Below are 23,695 nucleotides of genomic sequence, written 5' to 3' on the forward strand. Positions count from 1 at the left end.
CCCACTTTCCCTCAACCTTTCTTGTCTACTTTTACATCAGTTAGAGATTTCATACATTTCCCAGAATGCCTTTTGACAACCCCCCCAGAGACGGGGCGTGAGCTTGTTGCTTTCAATTAAAAGGTGGATGTACGGGTGTAGAAATAGGTGTATTCATTCAGCTGTGTGTTCCATGTGTCTCTGATCGTGGCTGCACCCCTTACTCAAACCCCAGCCTGTCTCTCTGCTGCAGTGCATTCTGGTCTCTCTCCTGCTCCTGTGGGTGGAGAAACTGGTCTCTCTCCTCTTCTACGATGGATTTCTCCCTGTATGATTGTCGAACGTCTCTCGGTGCAAAATGGCGGCTCTAGAAAGAAGCCCTCGCTCTTTGATTCTGAGGGACTGACAGCAAAACCTGACGTTTACCGCTGATGTTTTACATCCTGAAACATTTGGAAAGTTGAGAAAAGTACACCAAACAACAAAATGGACCCAAAAATGCAAAATACATCGCCAATAGCCGTGTTTTAGGATGGATCTTTCCTTTAACCATCAGGTAAGACTGGATGGGGGCGGTATTCAGCAGATTAGAAAAAAAAAAAAAAGCCACTTACTACTGGTCTACCTTGAAAAATGCATCCATGAGTTGAGGTAATGATATTCTAATGCTTCTACTTTAATTATGGAACCAATGAGGGATGCAATTCTAGATAATCAAACATTAACTAATTGTTTAGGTTTTCCAATCAAGCTCATTAACTATCAATTGGGTCTTTTTTGACAACAGCTTTTGAGTAAAAAAAGTCATATATAGCCAGAGAAAAATTCATGTATGAGCTTTATGTAAGAAAAAAGCTCACAAAACCATTAATAATCAATATCAATGAATGAATGAATGATGAATTCCATTTAGTACCTTTTTAGGAGGCGTTTTAAAATGCCAAAGGCCAGTAAACATGTTTTTAAAAAGGTCACATATACCCCCTCTCTCCTCAATTTGTATAATTAAATTAGAAATTGAGTGTCAAGGGCCATGGACTTACTTAAATTACTTCCAATTTTGCTGAGGTGGGACAACTGAGGCCTCACCTGCACCGTATTCAGTAACTGTTTTTACTGTTTTTACTGTTTTTATTGTCTGTGTTGTTTACAAGGTCTGTACTGACCGTCTCATCTTGTTACAGGTGGTGAAGACAAACACAAATTTCCATATTGTGGAAAGTTTTCGTAGTCGTATTCAATCGGTCACGGTGAATTTTAAGTGCCAACTTGTTTACCAGCATTCGATGAAGTAACTGTCAGGACTAGGGCCGGGCGATATATCGTATAATATCGATATTGTGATATGAGACTAGATATCGTCTGGGATTTTGGTTTTCGTAATATTGTGAAATAAATGTCACTTCTTCCTGGCTGCGTTACAGTGAAGTGATGCAACTTTCTGAACTTATCAGCCTGTTCTGGCTGAGTAAAATGAACAATGATTGGCTTAACCTGCTCATCATATCCATATTACTGATTACTAATGATCATTATTAATTATCTCTGCCAAGGAGGTTATGTTTTTGGTGCCGTTTGTTTGTTTGTCTGTTTGTTTGTCTGTTAGCAGGATTACGGAAAAAACTACTGGCCCGATTTTCATGAAACTTTGTGGAAGGGTGTAGCACGGGCCGAGGAAGAACCCATTAAATTTTGGAGCGGATCCGACTCATGAACAAGCAATAACAGCACGAACCTTGGCGGAGGTCTGCGCTCTCCGAGTGCCCTTCTAGTTTTCAAAATGTTTTTGTGTGTAAATATCTTATGAAAGCACAAATACTCATTCCCCCAAAACGTCTTCACATTATCGATATCGAGGTATTCGGTCTAAAATATTGTGATATTTGATTTTGAACATCTCCCAGCCCCTTGTCAGGACTTGGACGGTGCAGGCAGCACCTTGGTTTTAGTGAAGCACAGAGCAGCTTTAATACTCCACACTCCTGTTTGTGAACCCGGCACGGTCGACTCTACGCTGCGTTATCGTTTGTTTTGGTCGACTTTAGTTTGCCGAAGCGGTTTGATTGCAGGACAGAGAACAGACAGAGACAGCCATGTAACAACAGGAACATCTTGCTCATGTGGAGTCGTGGTGGGAGACGCTAAGCCAGGACACACCACCTCCCCTCCTTTACCGCTACTTTAGAGAGCCATAAAAAAAGGAACCGAAAATGTGTATTGCTTTTGAACGTTTTTTTTATTTATCAGTAACATTCTATAAAGAAATACATTCACACTCACAGTATGATACAAGACCATTTACATAGTCTGTTGCAAAAACAGAAGATATTAGACAACTTATTCAGCTAAAGGTTGTATACTTTCTGCAGAAGTACCAGGAACTGCTGATATCTAGTACAACTAAAACTTGTTTATGAACAGCTGTGACATTCTTCAACCGACACTTCTAATGAACATAAATTAAAAAAATAAAATAAAAGTTCCCAAAGATTTAGTGATGTGATCTGCGGCCTCTACTGCCTCAGAATGATATAAAGCTGACAAAATGCTTAGAGAGGGGAAACCAAACCCCAAATAACAAAAAAGAAAAAGGAACAGAGAACTTGCAAATGTAAACAACACAACATATTCAAAATCTATATTTGAAAAGCATTTACATGGTCTTGACCATCCCTCAAATGTTGGGATAATATTTCACGTTTTCTTGCACTTTAAAAAAACATAAAGTGCAATAAATGGCTCTGGTTGTCCCTTTCACCTTTTTTTTTTTTTTATATATATATATAACAAAAACATTGGCTTTGATGGTGCGCCTGTCCAAACTAGATCCATCCACCAATACGCATGAACAAGATGTTTCTGAGTATGGCTGTCTTACTAAATGAAAATGAAAAGAAACAAGCAAACGACAAAGGAACTGAATTGAGATGAAGTGCAGTTCACAGAGTCCCAGTAAAAACAAGCAGGCAGTGAAATGGGAGGGAAAAAAACGACGTGGGACAGAGGGACCGGGAAACACCTTTTCTTATCAACTATTCATTCCAAACTTACCTTTAGGCAAAGTACATGAATCTGGTTTGACCAGTTAGTACATCTGTACAAAAATGTGCATGTTTTATGTCTGTATGGATGACTAAGATGGGTAACTGTCTCACTTGCTGTACTAAGGCGTCACAATACCAGCACAGTGAGGGTTAGCAAGCATACAGCCCTTTAGGATTGTATGGTCCATGGATTAAAAAAAACTTCAAAATGTTTCGCCATTTTGAAGGGAATCACCTCCGCGCTCTGATCAAGCATTCCTCTCAGCGTACATTTTGCACCGTTTCCATGTTTACACTGTGTGCTGTCGGCCGGTTGTGTTCAACATGTGAACAACAGAGTCAAATTAACATGGTTTGGAGGAGTACCAAATGTTTATGAAAGTCCTAAATTCACCAGCCGCTATTTTACCAGCCAACTATTTTTTTGGAATAGAATAAGCCTGGTTACCTGTTACCGGTCTGGCTGGTAGAGCAGACTAACTCACCAGCAACAGCCAAACTTTACATCTGGAATCGGGGAAATGATGTTCGATTCTACTAAATAACCAGTAATTTCGCAGCAAAATGTAATCTGAGGAGAAAATGCTGTCCTTTCTCATCAATGTAAAAAAAACAAAGAGTCCTGTCAACATTGTTGGCCAGTCAAATAAAAATGCCACACAAAGGCACTTGTATATCTAAGCAAAAAGTTAAATGGCAGCCTAATTACTTCCAACATAAAGGCTTGGAATGCTAAAAGAAAATGCTTATTAATTGCAGTTGAAAGAGCATTTAAATTAAAAAAGTGCATTCAGACCGCAAGCAACTACACTGCTGTCAGATTGTTTTGACCCAGCTAGCTTGTTGTTAGTTGTAGCGCAGATAATGTTGCAGTGATACTAAATTGGAGTTTTAGTTCTACAAACATTTCTTAGAGGCAGAGCTGCTCTGGAAGCAGAGATAATCTGATTGGTTGACTTAAACCTCAGTGGGCGGAGCCAAATAACCACTTTTTTTGGGGCTAAGATAGTTAACCCGACTATTAGGAGTAATCAGCTTAAGGCAATATTTGATTTTATTATTACGTTGACATGGTTCAAAGTAACGCGATTTCTCTAATAACATGGATTCATTTCATAATCGGTGCACCACTCGTTACTCCACTGCACTGTGCCATGTTGTTTAATTAGTAAATACAACATCCAGGTTACTGCAGCATGCAGTTTGAAAAGCCCACAGAGATCTAAGGAGTTTACATGCACTAATGAATGGGGAAATTGAGCAGAAATCTAGACGTCTTATCAGGTTATAATTACACTGATTATAGCCTTATCCCAATTAAGATCATCAGATAAAGACATTTACATAACAATTTCAATAGAGTATTGCTTTAACCAGGTTAAGATCGAATTATTAGTGTGCATGTAAATGTGCTCATTGCCATTTATATTTTTATTTATGTTTAGTTCCACTAAGATGTCACCGCGTAAAATGACTTTCCAGCTAATCAACTATGTAGACTAATAATAAAATGAACACTAGCCATTTAGCCTCGTTAAGTGCTACAAGTCAATAATGTGAAAAAATGATTCTACTCCGCCCACTGAGGTTTAACGCAACCAGTGAGAATATTTCTGCCTCTGAAAAATGTTTGTATTACCAAAACAGGCGGGACACTTAGCAACACTAGCATGTGATTGGCTGTCGATGGGCAATCTTTTGTCACCCCAAAAGTTCAGCCGCAGCCAATCATTTCGTGCTGCCAAATGACGACACAAGGCAACTGGTCAACATTGTCTATTGATTCTCTGATGGTAGAAAATGAACGGACTGCTTTCTGCTGAAAACAGGCCCGGCTTGTCAAGTTGCTCGCAGTGTGTATGCACAGGAAGGGACGTGTAGCAACCGAAGAATCCCTTGAAACTGAAAAAGTCAACTGACGCACTGATGGCACAGACACAGGAAGCTAATGGGCTGATCAAAAATTTGTTGCAAATTTTCTCATGCCAGCCTTTTGGAATGACACCCAGACCCAGCAGAGAGGGGTTTCCATGTTGGGCGTTACACTCAGTACAAAAGTCCTTTCAATCTGTTTGGTTTTGGTTATTTTTCTTTTTTTTGGTTGTTCCTCAAATTTAACTCAAATATAACTGTATACCGAGTAAGTAACAAGTGAAGACAATGAAATATTTCCACACTTACATTCAAGTGTTTTGAGGGTTATATTGCATCGTTATCTTGCCGTTTTCTAAGCTATACTGTAGCCGCTGTACTTGCATTAAGCCTGTGTGTAAGGACACAAGAGATGGTTTCACTTTAGAAAAAAAAGACATTCTATTCTCCTTTCACTCTAAAAAATATCTAAGTGTTTTAGTGTCGATACCATTTATCATTAAATATATTCTATACGTTACAAATAGCATTTCTAAATTGCCTATCAAAACAGTTACCAATTCACATTTAAGGAGCAGGAAGTACATAGGCACAAAAAGCTTATTGCTGCCACCAATGTAATATACGTAGTTAAGAGAAATACTGCACTTTCATATTCACATTTTTATACCAAGGTTATGATCTCTGATGGGGATAAACTGCATGCATTCTGATTGGTTAATTAAGCCTACATGAGCGCTAATAATCGAGTTTATATCGGGGTGGTTGTTGAAATCGGCCTCCGCAGTAAAGTGCATCTGAGGCTCCATCACAACTAAATAAAAACACTTTTGCAATTTTTTGAGGAATAATTGCATTGCAGTTTCAATGGCCAAGAGAGGACTGCGATATATCAATGTAAACAAATGGCAAAAAGCCATAGCATTGGAAGTTTTTTTTTTTCAATTGCAGATTATAAGTACCATGAATCCATCTGTCATTTCTGTTACAATGGTTCCTATCCTGTTCCTTGCCCTGACGGGTTTCTCATTAATCTCTTCTTCTTCTTCTACATATTGCTATCAGCGGCGACAGAACAACATTTTCTTCCAGCTGCACTGCTGCGGGACTCGGAGAGTTGGAACGTTTTGCTCTCGTAACGTAACAAATGCCATTTGGTGCACGTTTTTTTCTCAAAAGCACATTACCATGAGCGCATACACTGTTAGCATGGCTGGTCCCAGTGGGAATCAAACCCCCAACCCTGGCAGTGATGGGGCCTCGCTCTACCTGTTGATCTGCACAGGGACTGGAACCCCTAAACCCCCCTTAGTGCCTCGCTCTACCTGTTGATCTATACAGGAAACCCAACACACACCTTCCAACTAATTGATGTGAAAGTGTGTTGATTACACTAATCAATCTTGTGGGTAAACGAGGCAGTTGGGAATAATCTAGGGATGCACCGATATATCGCCAGACTATCGTTATCGGCCGATATCAGCTTTAACAAGGAATATCGGGATTGGTCCAATATTATTTTTACTGCCAATATTTGGCTGATTGTGGAATTTTTTTCTTTTTTTGTGTGTCACTTAATACAACTGTCAAATAAGCAACAGAGTTAAACTAACAAGGTCTTTTGCTTAAAAACTACTTGATTATCTGAAGATAGGCATGTTTGAAAAGCTTAACTTGTTTTGCACCTGTATTTGTACTAAGATTCTTACAATAATGCATACTGGTATCGGCAGATATGGGAGGGAAAATCTCAGGTATCGGCCTCAAAAAAATCGGTGCATCCCTAGATTAATCACTAGCAAACCCCGTATTACAAAAAAGCCAATTCACAAAGTGCTTTTACCAGTTCCTCTGAGCCTCAACTCTGCACCAGCTAACTCCTCATATAAAACCACATCTATCCAAAAAAAGCAGTGACCTTTACTTTTCTCATAACACTTCATACCGGTAACAGAAGCACAACTAACTGGCTACCTGACCATGGAAAACAAAACAAAACAAAACAAAATATATGACTGACCATTGGTTTTTTGGACCCCACTTTGGGGGTTTGTGTGGCATAGGAGTTCCTGACAGAAGTCAGGTAGGTACAGAAGAGGAGGACAGGGGGGAGGAGGCCAAAGCAGGGGAGGGGGGGGGGGGGGGGGGGGGGGGGGGCAGAGAAGGGGGAGGTGGCTCCACAGTGTTGGGTCCTCACGGTAGAGACTCCTCTAAGACTTGCCTGCGCTGGCCACGAACGGGACGGAGCCGAACAGGTCCTCAGGTGGGAGGGGCTTGGCGGCGGCGGAGGCGGCAAGCGGTCGGTCCGTTTCCACGCTGGCCGTTCTCTCCACCGGCTTGTCTGGAAACAGAGGAGCGAAGACGGAAGCTAATTAGACGTCTGCATCCGTGACAGGATCCCAAATGCACCCCTGAATCCATAAACATAAGGCCCATTTGTAAAGATGGATTAAAGGCAAAGGATTTGATTCCTGTTTGCAGAAATATGATTTTTAATCGTGTCAATGGCAAATGCTTATTTAGCATTTCTGGAAATAATTTGTCTTGACCCGTTCCACATCTAATACACAGTTATGACAATATGAACAATACGAGGGAGCGGAAATAAATCCGTTGACTTCTTCAGAGGACAGCCTACGTAAAAATATCCACTTTTCAAAGAACAGAGGTCCGCTAGTAAACGGTTCAGTGAGGAAGTGAGGAAAGCGGCCACTTGCTTGCTCTGAGCATGTCGAACTCGCGGTCGATCAGCTCCTCCTCAGTCATCTTGGAGAAGTTGTCCTCTCCGAAGGGGTTCCAGCCCGACATGTCGGGGGGGTTGCTGACTGTACTGTTGCAGCTCTGGGAGGGCGGGGTCATCCCGTCCGTGCCGAGCAGAGGGTTTCTACTGCGGAGAGAGAGAACGACAACGACACCCCGTCCTGGTTAGAGCGAGGCTTCAGAACACACTCCTGTCACACTCCTGGCAAAGTAGTTTGGATACAGTGAAAATCCAGCAGGGCAAGTCCAGGGAAAAGTCCTGTGATTTAAGAGGTCTGTCTCAGGTGTGCGGGCTCAGAAATCATAAACAAACAGAATCCAACAAGAACTTTCACACTGATAAAAATAAGAAATCCGAAAGAGGCCAACTGAAGCAAAACAAGGACTGACATTATTTACATAAGTTTTAAATATCAGTCCTTTTTTGCATCAGTTGGCCTCTTTTGGATTTCTTATTTTTATTAAATCAGTGTGTGAGTTCTTGTTGGCTCTCTTAAAATGAAAATCCCAAATATTGTGCAAAATTTTGGGTACTCTTGATAATTCAGGGAACAAAATTATTTTATTGCACTTTTTGCAGCTTATATATAACAATAAACTACTTTCAAATACAGTGGGCATTCTAAAGGAAATTAAATGTAATGTTTCACTATTACCAAACTGCATAATTGTGAAAACTAAAATCACGATACACATTCATAGTGCAGCCCTGCAAAGCAGAAAAAATGCATTGTAGCTTTGTATGTGAGAGAAATCACTGTGCTACCTCATCAAATAGCACATAATTCACATCCTGGGCTGGGTATCGAACAATGACACTTTAATCCTCTACAGATTTAGGTGTTAATATTGGTTCTAAAGGCATCAAACAGTATTGGCTTTTAAAAAAAACCTTTAAAATGTTTAAATCTGAGAACTCAATGAGAATGAATGAGAACGAAATTTTTTGTTGAGGAATGCAACCATGATGCCACGGATGGATTTTAAACCAAAAAATCCTGTATTGCATAATGAAACCTTTTCAAAAACAGCACTGCTTTAATGCTTGATTATATATCGAAATGTATTGTATCCCAATACAAAAATTCGACAATACGTATCATGGGGCAGAAAAATAAACTGCGATGTTAGCTGCATTTTATTCTGCTGTAATAATCACAAATCACAAATTTCTCAAGCTCTCCATCCAAATTATATTATTTGCTCTTTGTAATGACATTTTTAAATTGTTGTTTACATTCTAGCAGCCAATGGCATCGCTAGAAAGATTTCTGTCTCAGAAATAAACAGAATTCTGCACAGTCAGACTTTGGTGTCACTGAACTTTCATTCATTTCATCGTATGGTGGTTGTATTGAATCGTGAACCCCATATTGCATATCGAATCATGAGATGAGCATATCGTCCCGTCACTATTGATTTGGTATTGATTTTAGAGACATCCACCTGTGTAACGATACCCAACCCTAAGCATTACTCTGCCGGAAACTGTCCAGGTTACGATGGTGATGGCAGTGCTGGAGGGGGGTGGAGGGGGTGTTAGGGGATATTACCTGGGGTTAGTGAAGGGGGGGTCCACAGGAGAGGCCCCCCCCATCGGGCCACTGCCTGCCCCACTCCCTGCCCCGGTCCCAGCCCCGGGCGTGGTCGCATTATAGGAACCCAGGGGGATCTGGAACTCAAGAGGGGAGGTGAGATAGGGGAGAGGCTGCTGAGCGGGGAGGTGCTGCTGCTGATGTGGATGTTGATGATGTTGTTGATGCTGTTGTTGTTGTTGTTGTTGTTGTTGTTGTTGTTGTTGCTGCTGGACAAAAGCCTGTTGGTACTGGTGCAGCTGTTAGGGAAGGAAGAGAGGGAGAAAAGGAGGAAGGGAATGAGGGAAGGACCACTGATATCATGGCACACAATGATGACAACGAGATGATGAAATGCTGTTAGACACCGATTCTGGATTGGAAAGCTGGGGAAACGGTGGAGGAGGAGGAGGGGGGTGGGGGGGTGGGGGGATGGGGGATGCAAGTCACCCAAGTTGTGGCAAATGTCAGTATGTGTAGGAAACCATACTGAACTCTGCCATGATACTGCACCAGGGTCAGAAGTTAACGCCCACCAAGCGCCAAACGCCGGTAGAATGTGTCTTTAGCGAATAAACTCGACTTCCCTTCCAGTTCATTTTCTTCTTCTTCTTCCCCCTGTATCTAAACTCCCATTGGCTGTTGCCAGTGTCACTCTCAGATTGGTGAGTTGTTTGAAACATGTTCTTGTCTTGAGCCCGTTCACACTACAGGATCACTCAAATCTGTGTTAGAATCCGTGTTAAAATCGGCTAGTTTTGAACTTTAACTTTACTGGTAACGGACCCGTTTAACAGAGCTTGTTGCTTCACGTCAACGCCAAAAATGCATATGAACTATTTTGGCCGGTAAACATTATTCTTGGCATGTAATATTTTTTTCAGTTTACCAGTCCCTTGGCAAGTGAGCCAAAAAGTTAATTTCGGACACTGCTTCACACTTGACGATCTGACCATATTACTCCTGTTCTGGCGTCTTTACAGAGGCTCTGTTACAGAACTGACTTCAAAATCCTTCTGCTTAGTTATAAAGCTTTACATGGTGTCACTCTGCTTCACACTGCTGTCCACATACACTGTGGCTGAGTGTGGAGTCGCCTTTCCTGAAAGCATCAGGTCAGCTGAATCAGTCAAAACTTTAAAAACTCATCTTAAAACCTATTTTTATTCATCTGCCTTTCTCTGTTTGACATGTTATTTTATGCTCTATTGCTCTTATTTCATGCTTTTAACCATGCTCTTATTTTTCTTGCGTCTTAATTTTGCTGTTGATGTTCTACGCTCTGCCTCCTTTCTCCATTTCCCGCTATTTTGTAAAGCACTTTAGTACACACTGATTATGTGTTTTTAAAGCACTAAATAAAGTTGACTTGATGCCATCGGAGCACATTTCAAGTTTGCCGTTGCTCCCCGGCCCTCCTCTATCACAACAAGCAGCAGCTGTACGCTGGCCAAGGGAGCGGTGGTTTCCTAAGCGCTCGCCGGGCGTCCTGGGAGTGAGAAGGAGTAAGTGGAGAGAGAGGTGCTCTCTCCCCCTGCTGCAAATTGCTTCATATGTCACGACGCGACGCAGAGGAAACCGCTCGATTTCACCCTCTGTTCGATCCCCTCGTGGCTTTGCTCAGACCAGATTGCCTCTGAAATTAAACAGATGGTAGGCGTTCGCTGGGAAACAAGCTAAAAATTACACCGCCTATCGCTGGGTATTTGGAGGACCTGTGTTTGCATGTATTTTGATGCGGTAGGTACGTAAATGCCGGTCTTAAGGATATTTGGACAGAGTTAATAGGAAGTTGGAGCGTCTGCTTCCAACACTGCTTGGCACAGAAGCGAGGTGACTCCGCTGAAGAAGACTGGGTGCCAGTGTTTGGAACAGTAGTCTAGAGAGGGCAGTTTCAGGCCATTCTGACATATAATGAAATCCCCAGCTCTTTAGCCAGCGTGTTATTTCACACTGAGTGTCCATGTGTTTTGCTGTCATTTGCTCAAGCTATGTCCTATTTATTTTTTGCCTCTTCTGCTCCAAAATCCCTCTATGATTTATAGTTGCAAGGCCCCTCAACAGCTTGGATGGGCTTGAACATGAACAAGAATAGACTACCAGTCAAGTCAGAAGTTTGGACACACATATTTTTCTTTATTTTTACTATTTTCCACATTTTTGAATAATGGTAAAGACATCAAAACTATGAAATAAAAAAAAAACTATCTTATATTTTAGATTCTTTAAAGTAGCCGCCCTTTGCCTTGATGGAAAGGCAAAGGCTTTGGAAAGAAATTCATACATAGGATCAACTTCACTATTTATATTTGTCTAAGAAACAATTTTCAAGCATTTAAGCATAAGCCTTTATATCAAAATGGCTTAAAGAGAACATTCAATCAGGTGTGTCCAAACTTTTGACTGGTAGTGTATATTCGATTTGGTGGACGCTTTTTATCCAAAGAGCCTTACAGGACTATGAGTGCATGTGTTTTTTAGCATGGCTAGGCAAACGTTTGGTTCAGGAATCGAACTCCAAACCCTGGCAGCATTAGTGCCATGCTCATACTTAAGGGAACTCACCATGGCTGCGTACTGAGCCTGGGCCTGAGCGACCTGCTGCTGGTACATCGGCTGCATCATCATCTGCTGCTGCTGCTGGAGCATGGCCTGCTGCTGCTGCTGCTGCTGCAGCTGGAGGGACTGCTGCACAGCCTGTTGGTACTGAGGAGGAGGAGGAGGAGGAGGAGGAGGAGGAGGAGGAGGACATGTTCGAGGGTTAAAGGTCAAGGTTCAAGGCTTTATGACGCTCTGCACCTGCTCCATCCCATTTTCTTTGCCAGGACTCAAACTAAATGTGTATTTTATTGTGATTATCTCTCAAAATAAATTCTCCAACTGCATACATGGTGTTAAGTACAATGGTAGCCACTGTAGAATTCCTTGTTCATGCATCTATCCTGCATTAGCTCACATGACCTGTGACTCGAGTCTGACTCAAGTCACAATTTGAATTGCTTGAGACTTGATTTGATGCATGAAGAGAAGATTTGAGACTTGACTTGATGCATGAAGAGAAGATTTGAGACTTGACTTGGGTTCTGGTGACTTGGGACTTGACTCTGACTTGTACTTTGATGACTTGAAAAGGTTTCTAAAGTCTTGACAAAAGATCTGTTTTCTGAATTTGTATGGAATGATTGAATTTATTGAAGTTGAAACTGATTACAGAAATCAAACTTGATTGGACTTGGTGTTCTACATTAAGACTTGAGACATGGACTTGACTTGGTAATATACATTTAGACTTGGGACTTGACTTGAGTCTTGTGTCTCAAGACTTGAGACTGACTTGGGACTCGAGCAAAGTTGACTTGGTCACACCTCTGCTGTAAAAAGATCAAAACTTTATCCAAAAGTGCAGCAGCAGTTCAGCACACATGCAGTAAAGAGTGTGACTTCTACATCCGTGTGTGTGTGTGTGTGTGTGTGTGTGTGTGTGTGTGTGTCAGAGTGGCGTTCCTACCTGGAGGTATTGGAGTTGCTGTGCGTTGGCGTGTTGTTGCTGTACTGCTTGTTGTTGCTGCTGCTGCTGCTGTTGGTGGTGATGTTGTTGCTGCTGCAGCTGCTGCAGACGCAGGTCTCCAGGCTGCAGCTGCTGCAGGACTCGGTGCTGCTGGCTGCTGGCCGGGGGCTGCGGCTGCGGCTGCGGCTGCGGCTGCGGCTGCGGCTGCGGCTGCGGCTGTATGGCCGGCTGTCCGGAGCCAGGGGTCGGAGCTGGGAGGACACACACGGATTAAATATTTATCGATTTGAGCACTACATCAGTGGCATAAGCCAACGCAAGTAAATTTTATAGCTGAATGCCTGGTTAATGCTTCAAGTGAAAATAGATGTGGCTGAGTGCGGTCAAAATGACATCATTACTGGTATACTGGTGGGCGGTATGGCCTGAATTTTATATCCCAGAAGTTTTTAAATTTTAGTGAAACCACATACACATGAAACACATGTAAAAACAACAGTATAAGGGAAGAGACACACACTAGTTAAATTAAACACCAAATTTAATTTGTTTCACTTACCGTATCTGTGTGTGAGTGTGTATGAGCGAGTGTGTGAGAGAGCAAGTCTGCAAATTCATTTTCTGATTAGCAATCGCTGTTGCTTGAACGTATTTGTACATTTTCTTCATTTTATGTTCTATTGTCTCTGGTGTTGAGATGAGCAGTGTACTTTTTAGCCTAATGTCTTCCATGTGTGTTCATTTCCTCTGGTTAGATGATTATAAAAGACTTCAGATATGTCAGAAAAGGTAAATACCATATAATGTGCAAAATCTGAGGAAAACGGTCATTTATTTTGTTTGCACGAAACCTGAATTTGTTTAAGGAATATGCTTGTGAGGCACGATGCATGTGAAGGTAGAGTGTCTTGTAAGGTGTTGTGGGTTGGGCATCTACAGTGTGTAACGTAAGTTGGGCTTATGTAAATTTATGTAAGGACATAAATTTACCAATATCACTGACGTTCAAATACGTACCTTTCTGGCCGTTACTGACGGGTGCTGAAGGCACGGTCATCTTGACGGGGGTGACGGTGTTGGGGAGGGGCAGGACGTTGCTGTTGGCCGCCTTCGGCCTCTGTCTCGGGGCAATCGATGTTTCCGTCGGGCCCACAGAGTCCGTTATTCTGGGAAAAAGTAGTCAGAGTTTTGGTTTGATTTTCCTTGACCAATAACTGACTGTCCGTAATCACACCGCCAGAATGTACATAGTGGGAAATAGATGAATGTGTAAATTTATAATGAGATCCTGTTATCTCATGTGTTGTTATCACCATATGACACAATGTTCATTGTCATTATAGTCCTGTACATTTTCTGTATTTGGTGAATTAAGTGATTCTGATCATGTAAAATCCACTGCAATCTATTCATTGCCATTAGACTTTAGGAGATGCAGATTCTTCTTTCAAACATAAAAATGAAATGCCAATCGGATACAAATCATCTACCATAAAAGTGGATTCTTCACTATTTTAGTACGTCATTTATCTATCAGCACTAGTGCCAGTTTGTAAATCAAAAGACAGGAAAGACACCGTGTCAGTGGGCCGTACCTGGCTTTCGTCATACTCTTCTTAGCAGCGACCTCGCTGGCCGTTAGCGGCTCTGGGAGCGACGTGGGGAGAGGAGAGCTCTGCAGAGGGAGGGAGGCGACAGAGTTATGTTATCATGAGGAAACACAGCAAATAAATTCAATCAGTAAAGATATGCATGGAGACAAAATCAAATATCACAATATTTTAAACCTAATACCTCGATATGGATAATGTGACAATGTTTTGGGGATGAGTATTCGTGTTTTCATAAGATATTTACACACAAGAATTCTGAAAATGAGTAATGATCATTAGTATTCAGTAATGTGTAATCAGGAATAAGTAATGTGGATATGATGAGCCAATCATTGTTCATTTTACTCAGCCAGAACAGGTTAATTAGTTCAGAAAGTTGCATCACTTTACTGTAACGCAGCCTTAAAGGCCAGGAAGAAGTAACATTTAAGTTATTTCACAATATTACAATAACCAAAATCCCAGACGATATCTAGTCTCATATCACAATATCGATATGGAGATGCTGATTAAAAATACTAGGGACTTACAAAGAGATTTGGCACTGGACAGTCTTTTCCAGCTAACTTGAAGGCAAAGTAGGACACCTGGTAGATGTCGGGTCTCTTCTCCTGGTCCGGCTCGAGCATATATCCTTGACGAGACAGAGGAGCGTCGTTTAGGACAGAAGGCACGCATGGTTGGAAAAACAATAGCTAATTTATTGTGGGTGATGTGCATCTTTTGTGTTTGGCCACTTGGTGGAGCCGTTGGTCAAATAATCACAGTGGGACACACTGTACTGTACAAAAAGTCAGGATCCACCCCACTTTGATAAGCAGAAGGAGGTATTTTGGGAAGTGGAACCAGTTGAAAGCAAACAGACTGACAGTCCATGGTTGCTTCACACAGTCTGAAGTCATTTAGACGCATGTGACAACTAAACTGTCACTGACAGCTGTGGATGAACACAGCAGAAAGGACAATTTCAAAATACGCAGCAAAACAGCATGTAAGGAATTACGCTTGAGGGTGTGAATTTCAAGTTGACAACAGTAAAATAAGAGATGAAACGCTACAAAAGAGAACGGGCTCTGGATAAACTCTGTTACAGTACTGTTTCTCAAATTGATGTGCTGCTACTTTTTCCAAACCTATATCCTGTGCAACGCTATTAATAGCTATAATTGGACTTACAGTCGTGCCTGAAGCCATGTTCCATCACGTGGCAAAATGTGTGTATAACAGATTCATAAACAAACTCAGATATCACACAGAGTAAATTGCTGTTTTGCTGCAGGCATTACAATTAGTCTGCCACAGAATCCACCTCTTCTGTCTTTCATTATAGTCTCACTTGAAGATATTAGCAGAAATGGAAGTCATTTTGCTAAAAGGCACACTTCCCAGCTCATCATGTAAAAAGGCCAATAGAATAAAATATGAATTTCATTTTCAATTTCTGCGATCTACTTACTGATTAAGCAGTGCAACTTGAAGGAGAATTTGGAGTTATCTGGAACGATAAAGGTTCCGTCACATATGGCAACTTGACTCTCCCCAAATGGAAGTGAGAAGAAACACAGCTTGTACAACAAGCATCCAAGTGCCTGTGGGAGAAAAAACAAAACGCAACAGTTAGGAAAAAACATCTAAATGCAGAAACGTATTCAACGGCTGAAAAAAAAAAAAACTATTCACACTGAAAATTAGAAACGACATGAGACTGTAAACTGTCAACACTGCCTCCACACTGTCAGTTGAGCTGATCTCAACCTGGACACCGTTAAAAAAGAAAAAGATAAAGCTATAAAGATAAAGATAAAGCTATTGTTCATTCCACATTTCACTGTATGCTTGCTGAAGTACTGCTGCACTTTGGCTCCATCCTCAAGAGGCATTGTTTGAAAAGAAAACATTGATAAATAAAGTTTTGCTCTCTTCATCCAACAGAAGTTACAAGAAATCTGGTAACTAGTTGGTTGAGAGACTTTCGTGATACAATACACTTTGTTAGTTCTACTGTAAAAGGCTCAAGGAAACTTTGTCTGCAGAATTCATGATTTATATTTGAAAATAGAAACTATTGCCTATCCATAATGTAAACTACAGTACTGTGCAAAAGTCTTAGGCACCCTAGATTTTTTTTATATACATTTTCTTAGATTTGTTTTCTGCATTCGTGTCAGTAGACTGCTCTTTATAGTATTTTTTTTTTTATGTTTAGAAACTTTTCATTGAAAGCATCTTTGTTTTATGACATTTTTTTTTTTACATGTGCTCAGGACTTTTGCACAGCACTGTATACTGCAAACTTGTGTTTATGTTTAAGCAAATACATTACAAACATAACTTCCCAGATCCATCAGATATACTCATATCCAACCAGGCGTACAAAGGATTTTCATTTACCCAACTGTTGTACTTCCATCCATCAGTTTTTCCATCAAATATATATAGAGGATCTTGTCTATGGAACACAACATTGAAGTCATCATCCTCTCTAATAGTTTTCAGATCACATTTAAAAATATATCTTATACCTCACAGATTGGGCTTGAGCGACTATATTGTCTCTTGTGCATATTTATGTATGCACAAGAGACAATATACTGTATGTTTTGATAACTGATGTTGGGATGTTAATAATTGGTAATGTTGGTTTGTTTTATGCAAATGTTTTTTATGACTTATTGAAATTTAGGGGAGGACCTTGAATAACCGCTCCGGGCTTCTTTCCTCTCCTGCACAATTCATATAACTGTATTGTTCTTATCATAACTATTGTGCAAATAAACTGAAACTGAAACACAAAGGAGGGACTTCTGCAGCCGCCGCCACTTCACAGGTCAAGCACGGTGCGCCCCGGTGGGAACTGAACCCTGAACCGTGGCGGTGCAAGTGCCATGCTCCACACAGGACCGCTTATCGAATAATTAATGCTCCTAATGTCATTGGCTCAGAGGTTGCTTATTAAAACAGGCCCAGAGCCTCGTCCCCTGGCAACATGGCTGTCCAAACAAAATCCACATGCAAAAGTGCTCAACTCTCAAATAATAAATTCAGAGTCGCGCTCGCCTATATTTGGCTCCGGCGTCTTTTTTTTTTTTTTTTTTAGTTGCTGATGGTGCAGTCTGAGATGAAAGAGACTGTGGAATTAGCCACAGCGTTTAGGGGATGTTTCCCTTTAAGCGCTCCATCTGAAGAAGAGATATTCTCCACTGAACAAGCTAATCCAGTCTGATACTAAACTCCTAATCTCAGCCACACAACACATGCAGCAGAAACCCCCAAACGCATGGATAACAGCCAATTACAGTCCTGTCGGGCTCAAACCGACATACAGGAGCGTTTCAGACTCTCGGCTATAGATAGAACAGGAAGTCAGAAGGCAGGTGGTGGTTGACGGGAAGTTGGCAGTTTTTTGTGGCTGTAGTAGTCTTCCTGGAAACAGACGCCCATTTAAGAAGCCTGCCTGTTGATACCGAAATATATACATCTACACTACCAGTCAAAAGTCTGGACACATGCATTTCTCTTTATTTTTTGCTGTTTTCCACATTTTAGAATAATAGTACAGACGTCAAAACTATGAAATAACACAAATGGGATTACGCAGTCACCAAAAAAGTGTTAAACAAATCAAAACTATCTTTATATTTTAGATTCTTTAAAGTAGCCGCCCTTTGCCTTGATGGAAAGGCTTTGGAAAGAAATTCATACATAGGATCAACTTCACTATTTATATTTGTCTAAAAAACGAATTTCAAGCATTTAAGCAGAAGCCTTTAGATCAAAATGGCTTTAAGAGAATGAAAAACACAGAACATTCAATCAGGTGGGTCCAGACTTTTGACTGGTAGTGTATGTAACCATCAGGGAATGGAAATAACTTTTTGTCCACTGACGCTTTTTGTCCACTGACGCTTTTCCCAGCCAACAAGATTTTTTTTTAGAAACTGCAGGCGATGGCTGGTAGAAAACCATCCAGAGCCAAAATGTATCAGCATTTGGCGCGCTGGTGTTACATTCCACCATGACTATTATTCTATACGGGTTAGCCAGGAGAAAAGGCAGACAGGAGAGAGCAAGTAGGGACAGAACTGAAGAACTGGACTGAAGACTTGGCACGTTAAGAACCAGCTACAGCTGGACTGCTGTCACTGGTAGTTTCCACTGGCATCATAAGACAGCAGTGTGGTGAACCGACTCTGTGTTCTTAATGTTTTTAGCTTGTGACCCCCAGAAAACAACGTGATACCCACTTGCAGTCCGCCGTTATTCGGGTTCGACCAATATAACGGTTTGCTGATCTGTCAGGCTGATATTGGACTTTTGTTAAATATCACATACCGTATTTCCTCTAATATTGGCCCGGGCCTTTATTTACCTCAACTGCAGAGGGTACCAGGCCTTTATTGGAAGCAGGCTTATATTAGAGACAGGCCTTTATTTCTAATTCCCTCTGCTTGATAAGTATATTTGCTCATATTTTAGTACGAAGCCTCCTTGTTTTCTGATCTGCTTCTGTTGGGGTTCGTTAGGTAGACGTTTTTTTGTTACTGCAATGCATTATGATAATTACGGTAATTGACGACGGTATGCTCCAGAGACTTCCGCCGGCCAAGCCGTCTTGTGGCACTTGTACGTTACTACAAACTACAGTTACAAACAGGCACCAGGAGTTTACCGGTATCCACCGTTGTTTGCATGTAAGCTGAAGCTAACTGAACCTGGGCGCCGATGTGTTCCCGGTGATCCGGCCGAGATTTCGGCGGGGGTCCGGGGCTCGGATCGGGAGGATCAATGCGGGCCGTGGGCACGGTGGAGAGGACAGTGGCGGAGAGAGGAGACGGACACGGTGTAGCCATATACTAGGTTTTGACCTAGTCTTGTTTCCTTTGTTTTTTCCCCCGGCCTGTATTTGAGGCCGGCCTTTATTTGTTCGTGTCGACGACGGCCCCGGCCATTATCGGAGACCCGGCTTTTAATTGACTACAGGCCACTATTAGAGGAAATACGGTATACAGTCATGTTGTCCAGCTCTGATATGATGGAGCTTTCTCCCTGACCACAGCTACAGAAAAAACTGTCTGGAAAACCTGACGTGAAACTTTATTTTCTTTGCACCTTTTATTCGAATGTTCAATTATGTTTTTTGTAAATGAATTCTTCATTAAAAAAGGCAGTAATATCTCCCAGAGTTTCTCTGCCATTGAATTGATGTGGTGGATTAGTGCCTTAAAAGAGCTGCTGACACTAAAAGAATCTCATTAGTTTGGGTTTAACGGAGAGTTTTAGTGTCCCGTGACGGCCTAAATGATGTTTCAGAGGCTTTTCTGCCCCGACAAGAATGCAATTCTGGGGGGAAAACTGAATACATGCAATTTTTGGGGCATAAAAATTGTCGATTTTAATGATATTCAATATTGGCACACACTATCGACAGCTTCACTACAGAAACACTGGCACTGGTCTTCAAAAACCCACATCAGTCGCACAGTTACAGGCCATTTTACTTGATTAATCACTGGAAGAAGCCTGGAGGCGGCAAATATCCATTATTTCACTACAGAAAGGCTTAAAAGATTAAAGTCATGATAACTAATTTATGTAGAAGTAATTTGTTTTTTCATTGCTCTTCTCACTCTTCTCACTCCTCTCACTGATCATCGTGCGAACCCCCAGGTTGAGATCCGCTGTGTGAAGTGTCACATCAACAGCCACATCATTAGATGCGGGCTGTTACAACTCCCTGGGTTCTACTGCATCAATTCACACCGCTCCTCAAAATGGCTGCCGTCCAAAGCCCTCGTCCCCGCCGCTCCGCTCCGCATCGCACCTTCAAACCGTTTCACACACGCTTATCAAGGTCTTCAACTAGGCCTAATTATCCCAAAAAGAGGGATTTCCTGTGAAAAAGCAGGATAGGACTAGGAGCAGGGAGGGGAAAAGGCCCGGCTGTGAACGATGCTGCTGAATGTTTTATGGGAGAAACGCTGTCAGAGAGCCGGTGAGGGCAAACAGCTCGGGGCGGGGCGGGGCGAGAGGCGAGAGCCGAGAACCTGTCGGGGCAGAAAGACGGCCAGGACACCGCCAGGCCAAACCGGCCCTGCAGGGTGCCTGACACACACACACACACACACACACACACACACACACGCACGGACACATACAGTATACACTACCAGGCAATAGTTTGGACTCACCTGAGTGAATGTTCTATGTTTTTCATTCTCTTAAAGCCATTTTGATCTAAAAGCTTCTGCTTAAATGCTTGAAATTAGTTTCTTAGACAAATATAAATAGTGAAGTTGATCCTATGTATGAATTTCTTTCCAAAGCCTTTTGCCTTTCCATCAAGGCAAAGGGCGGCTACTTTAAAGAATCTAAAATATAAGATAGTTTTGATTTGTTTAACACTTTTTTTGGTCGCTGCATAATTCCATTTGTGTTATTTCATAGTTTTGATGTCTTTACTGTTATTCTAAAATGTGGAAAATAGCAAAAAATAAAGAAAAATGTGGTGTGTCCAAACTTTTGACTGGTAGTGTAAGTTCACACAAAAACACAGACATTTAATAGACACATTAATAAACACCTACCTGATCCCTGCCTGCACAACACATGCACACACACGTCAACACAAACACACACCATCCCAGCTAATGATCACATACTTGTTCACACGTAATAACAGGCAGGTAGTGTGTAAATACATACGGGTCTACACACACACACACACACACACACACACACACACACACACACACACACACACACACACACACACAGAGGGAGGAGCTTACCCATATATCAGCCTTAGTGGTGATGGCTTTCCCTGCGTACAAGTTAATCATCTCCGGCGCGCGATATGACAGGGTCGTGTACCTGTGAGTCACAGCAGGAGGCAGTCAATCATGGGTCAATGTTCAAATCACGAAACACACTTTTCTATGATGCTGCTTGTGTATATCTATCTATCTATCATCTATCCATCTATCTATCTATCCATCTGTCTATCTGTCTATCTATCTATCTATCCATCCTCCCACCCACAGAGGGAAATGACCAAAAACTACCAGCAAAGTTTGTCTAGTGTACCAGACACTGTAACAGAAAACCACCCATTTATTTATTTATTTTTTATTCACAGAATCAAAGTGCTGCAGTAGTCAAAGTAGCTGGTTAGTAGAGCTGAAAGATATTGAGAATAAATCTAATTGGATTATTTGACAGAATATTGCAATTGAGATTTAAACTTTTTTCTTTCTATTTAAAAAAAAAAAAAAAAAATAGATGTCAGTGTGCAGGATTTACTGAGTTTGAGTCTGATGAAAGGTTTTGACTCATGGACCAAAGATTACCTGCAGATCTAAAACAACTTGTTTAGAAATCCAGTTTGGATGCTTCTGTCTCTTAAGCTATTAACTGCAGCCTCTACGATTTGGAAATTACAGAAGTTCATATTGGGATTTAGATTTTTTTATATTTTGATTAATTGTTCAGCTCTACTGGTCAGTTTTGGAATACACCAAGGTGAGCTAAGAAGACAAGAATAGCCAGAGTACAAGCTCTCCAGATAAGTCCAGCCAGTCTGAAGTCAGTCAGTCTGGTTCACCGCAGGCCAGAGATCCTTGGCCCAGTGGCCTGGTGGTTTCTGTGTGAGCGGTGTCATCACAGTTTATGGCCTGTCATATACTGAGGATAAGAGCCATATGCTGTAGTTTATCGCATCTGTAAATGTGGGAAAGCAAACAGGCCGGATCTGACTGGACTACTGTGATTTAGCACTGAACAAGCAGGATGTACACACTAGATCTATACAGCAGAACCTAAAACCTTACTGCCATTATTTTGATGAATATTAAAATATGAACTGCTATACATAAAGCTCCTTCCTCAATTTATTTTAAGGCATGAAAATGAGATGCTAATGCTTAGGTTGTATAAGTTTACTCTGAATGATGCAGCTTGGTTTGCAGGCCTGGGATGTGACAGCACAAGAATAAAAAAAAAAAGCTAACATCTTTCCCTCAAAGAAATTAGAAATCACACCCACTAGTGATTTTGAAATTGCAGCACACTGCAAAAAACGTCCATCTTAACACGTCATTTAGTCTCATATTCAGCCTTGAAATCTTATTTTTCTTAAAAGAGAACTCCACTTGCTTCCAATGCAGTTTCACTTGTTTCAGGAATTTTCTAGAAATGCAAAAATCGGCTGGTGGTTTTTGGGATTTACCAGCCGCTGTGTGCTGAATGAGTTATCACTTCCTCCGCTCACGAACACACTTACTTCTTGATCTCGTCCTCTACAGCGGTCACACCGTCTTTATGTGGCAGCAAAACTTTGTGAGTGGAGCTGCCGAAGTCACACAGCACATAGTTTCCCTGGTCGTTCAGCAGGATGTTTTCAACCTGGCAGAGGGAGAGAGAGAGAGAGAGGGAGGGAGGGAGGGAGAGAGAGAGAGAGAGAGAGAGAGAGAGAGAGAGAGGGAGAGAGAGAGAGAGAGAGAGAGATTTCATGTTTTTCAGTGAAACAAACAAATGTGTCCAAACTTTTGACTGGTAGTGTACATACAGCACTCATGCCTGCAACAACAAAACTAAATATACCAAAAAAAAACTACAGTGACAGTAGCTTGCACACAAAAAAAGTGACATTTTAATACACACAGATGAGATAAGCCCTCATTACAATAACACTGCCACTAGAGTCTCATCAAGGCTGTTCAGTGGCCTGGGAAACAGCAGCCAAGTTCAATAACACGTCAGTCTGATAAGAGATATCTGTGTGTACTATTTGTTTTTAATCAAATGCGTTTCTTTTTTTGGGGGGAGGCATGGAAAGCAGGCAGGTTACAATGAAGCTTTGGCAGGAAGGCCTGCTCTTTCTGCGGGCCTTGGCTTTCCTTTAATGCTTGATTTTAGGCCACAGCGGCGAGATACGCCAAGCCTGAGAAACAACACAAACATCAGCGAGGGAGGGGGGGGGGGGAAATGAATGAATGAATGAATGAGAAAGAAATTAATGCAGGAGAAAGAAAGGAAACAGAAGTAGCAAAGAGACAGAGACAAAGAGGGAAGAAACAAGACAGGAGGGAAAGGCAGAAAAACAAAGATGAGAAAGGGTAAAAGTGACAAAAAGGATGAGAGCTGAGAGTGAGAACTGGAGGACAGAGCGACAAGGAAAACTGGGGGCAAAAAATATCTGGAAACAGAGAGACAGAAAGAAGGTCAAGAGAAAAAGATTTAAGACTGTCCGAGGAAAACTGAGCTAACGAAAGCAAGGCAGGAGCGGCTCGATACTGTTGACAGCTCAGGGTTAAGGTTTTTCTTTTTTCTTTTTTTTTTGCACTCTCA

At 41.6% G+C, this 23,695-nt stretch overlaps 1 protein-coding gene across 1 annotated transcript in view; it reads right to left on the reverse strand.

Moving 5' to 3' along the window:
• bmp2k (BMP2 inducible kinase) overlaps positions 1–23,695 on the reverse strand; it is a 61,301-nt gene that overhangs the window by 6,328 nt on the left and 31,278 nt on the right. The window contains exons 5-15 of the mRNA XM_078285328.1: positions 22,629–22,750; positions 21,139–21,220; positions 15,807–15,939; positions 14,881–14,984; positions 14,333–14,412; positions 13,755–13,903; positions 12,738–12,988; positions 11,795–11,935; positions 9,209–9,489; positions 7,613–7,782; positions 7,117–7,236 (exon numbers count right to left, since the gene is read on the reverse strand). Of these exons, the coding sequence (XP_078141454.1) occupies positions 7,117–7,236; positions 7,613–7,782; positions 9,209–9,489; positions 11,795–11,935; positions 12,738–12,988; positions 13,755–13,903; positions 14,333–14,412; positions 14,881–14,984; positions 15,807–15,939; positions 21,139–21,220; positions 22,629–22,750 (1,633 nt within the window). The remainder of the gene's footprint in view (positions 1–7,116; positions 7,237–7,612; positions 7,783–9,208; positions 9,490–11,794; positions 11,936–12,737; positions 12,989–13,754; positions 13,904–14,332; positions 14,413–14,880; positions 14,985–15,806; positions 15,940–21,138; positions 21,221–22,628; positions 22,751–23,695) is intronic.

The sequence above is a fragment of the Centroberyx gerrardi genome, chromosome 8 (genome assembly GCF_048128805.1).
Source record: "Centroberyx gerrardi isolate f3 chromosome 8, fCenGer3.hap1.cur.20231027, whole genome shotgun sequence".
Classification (NCBI taxonomy): domain Eukaryota; kingdom Metazoa; phylum Chordata; class Actinopteri; order Beryciformes; family Berycidae; genus Centroberyx; species Centroberyx gerrardi.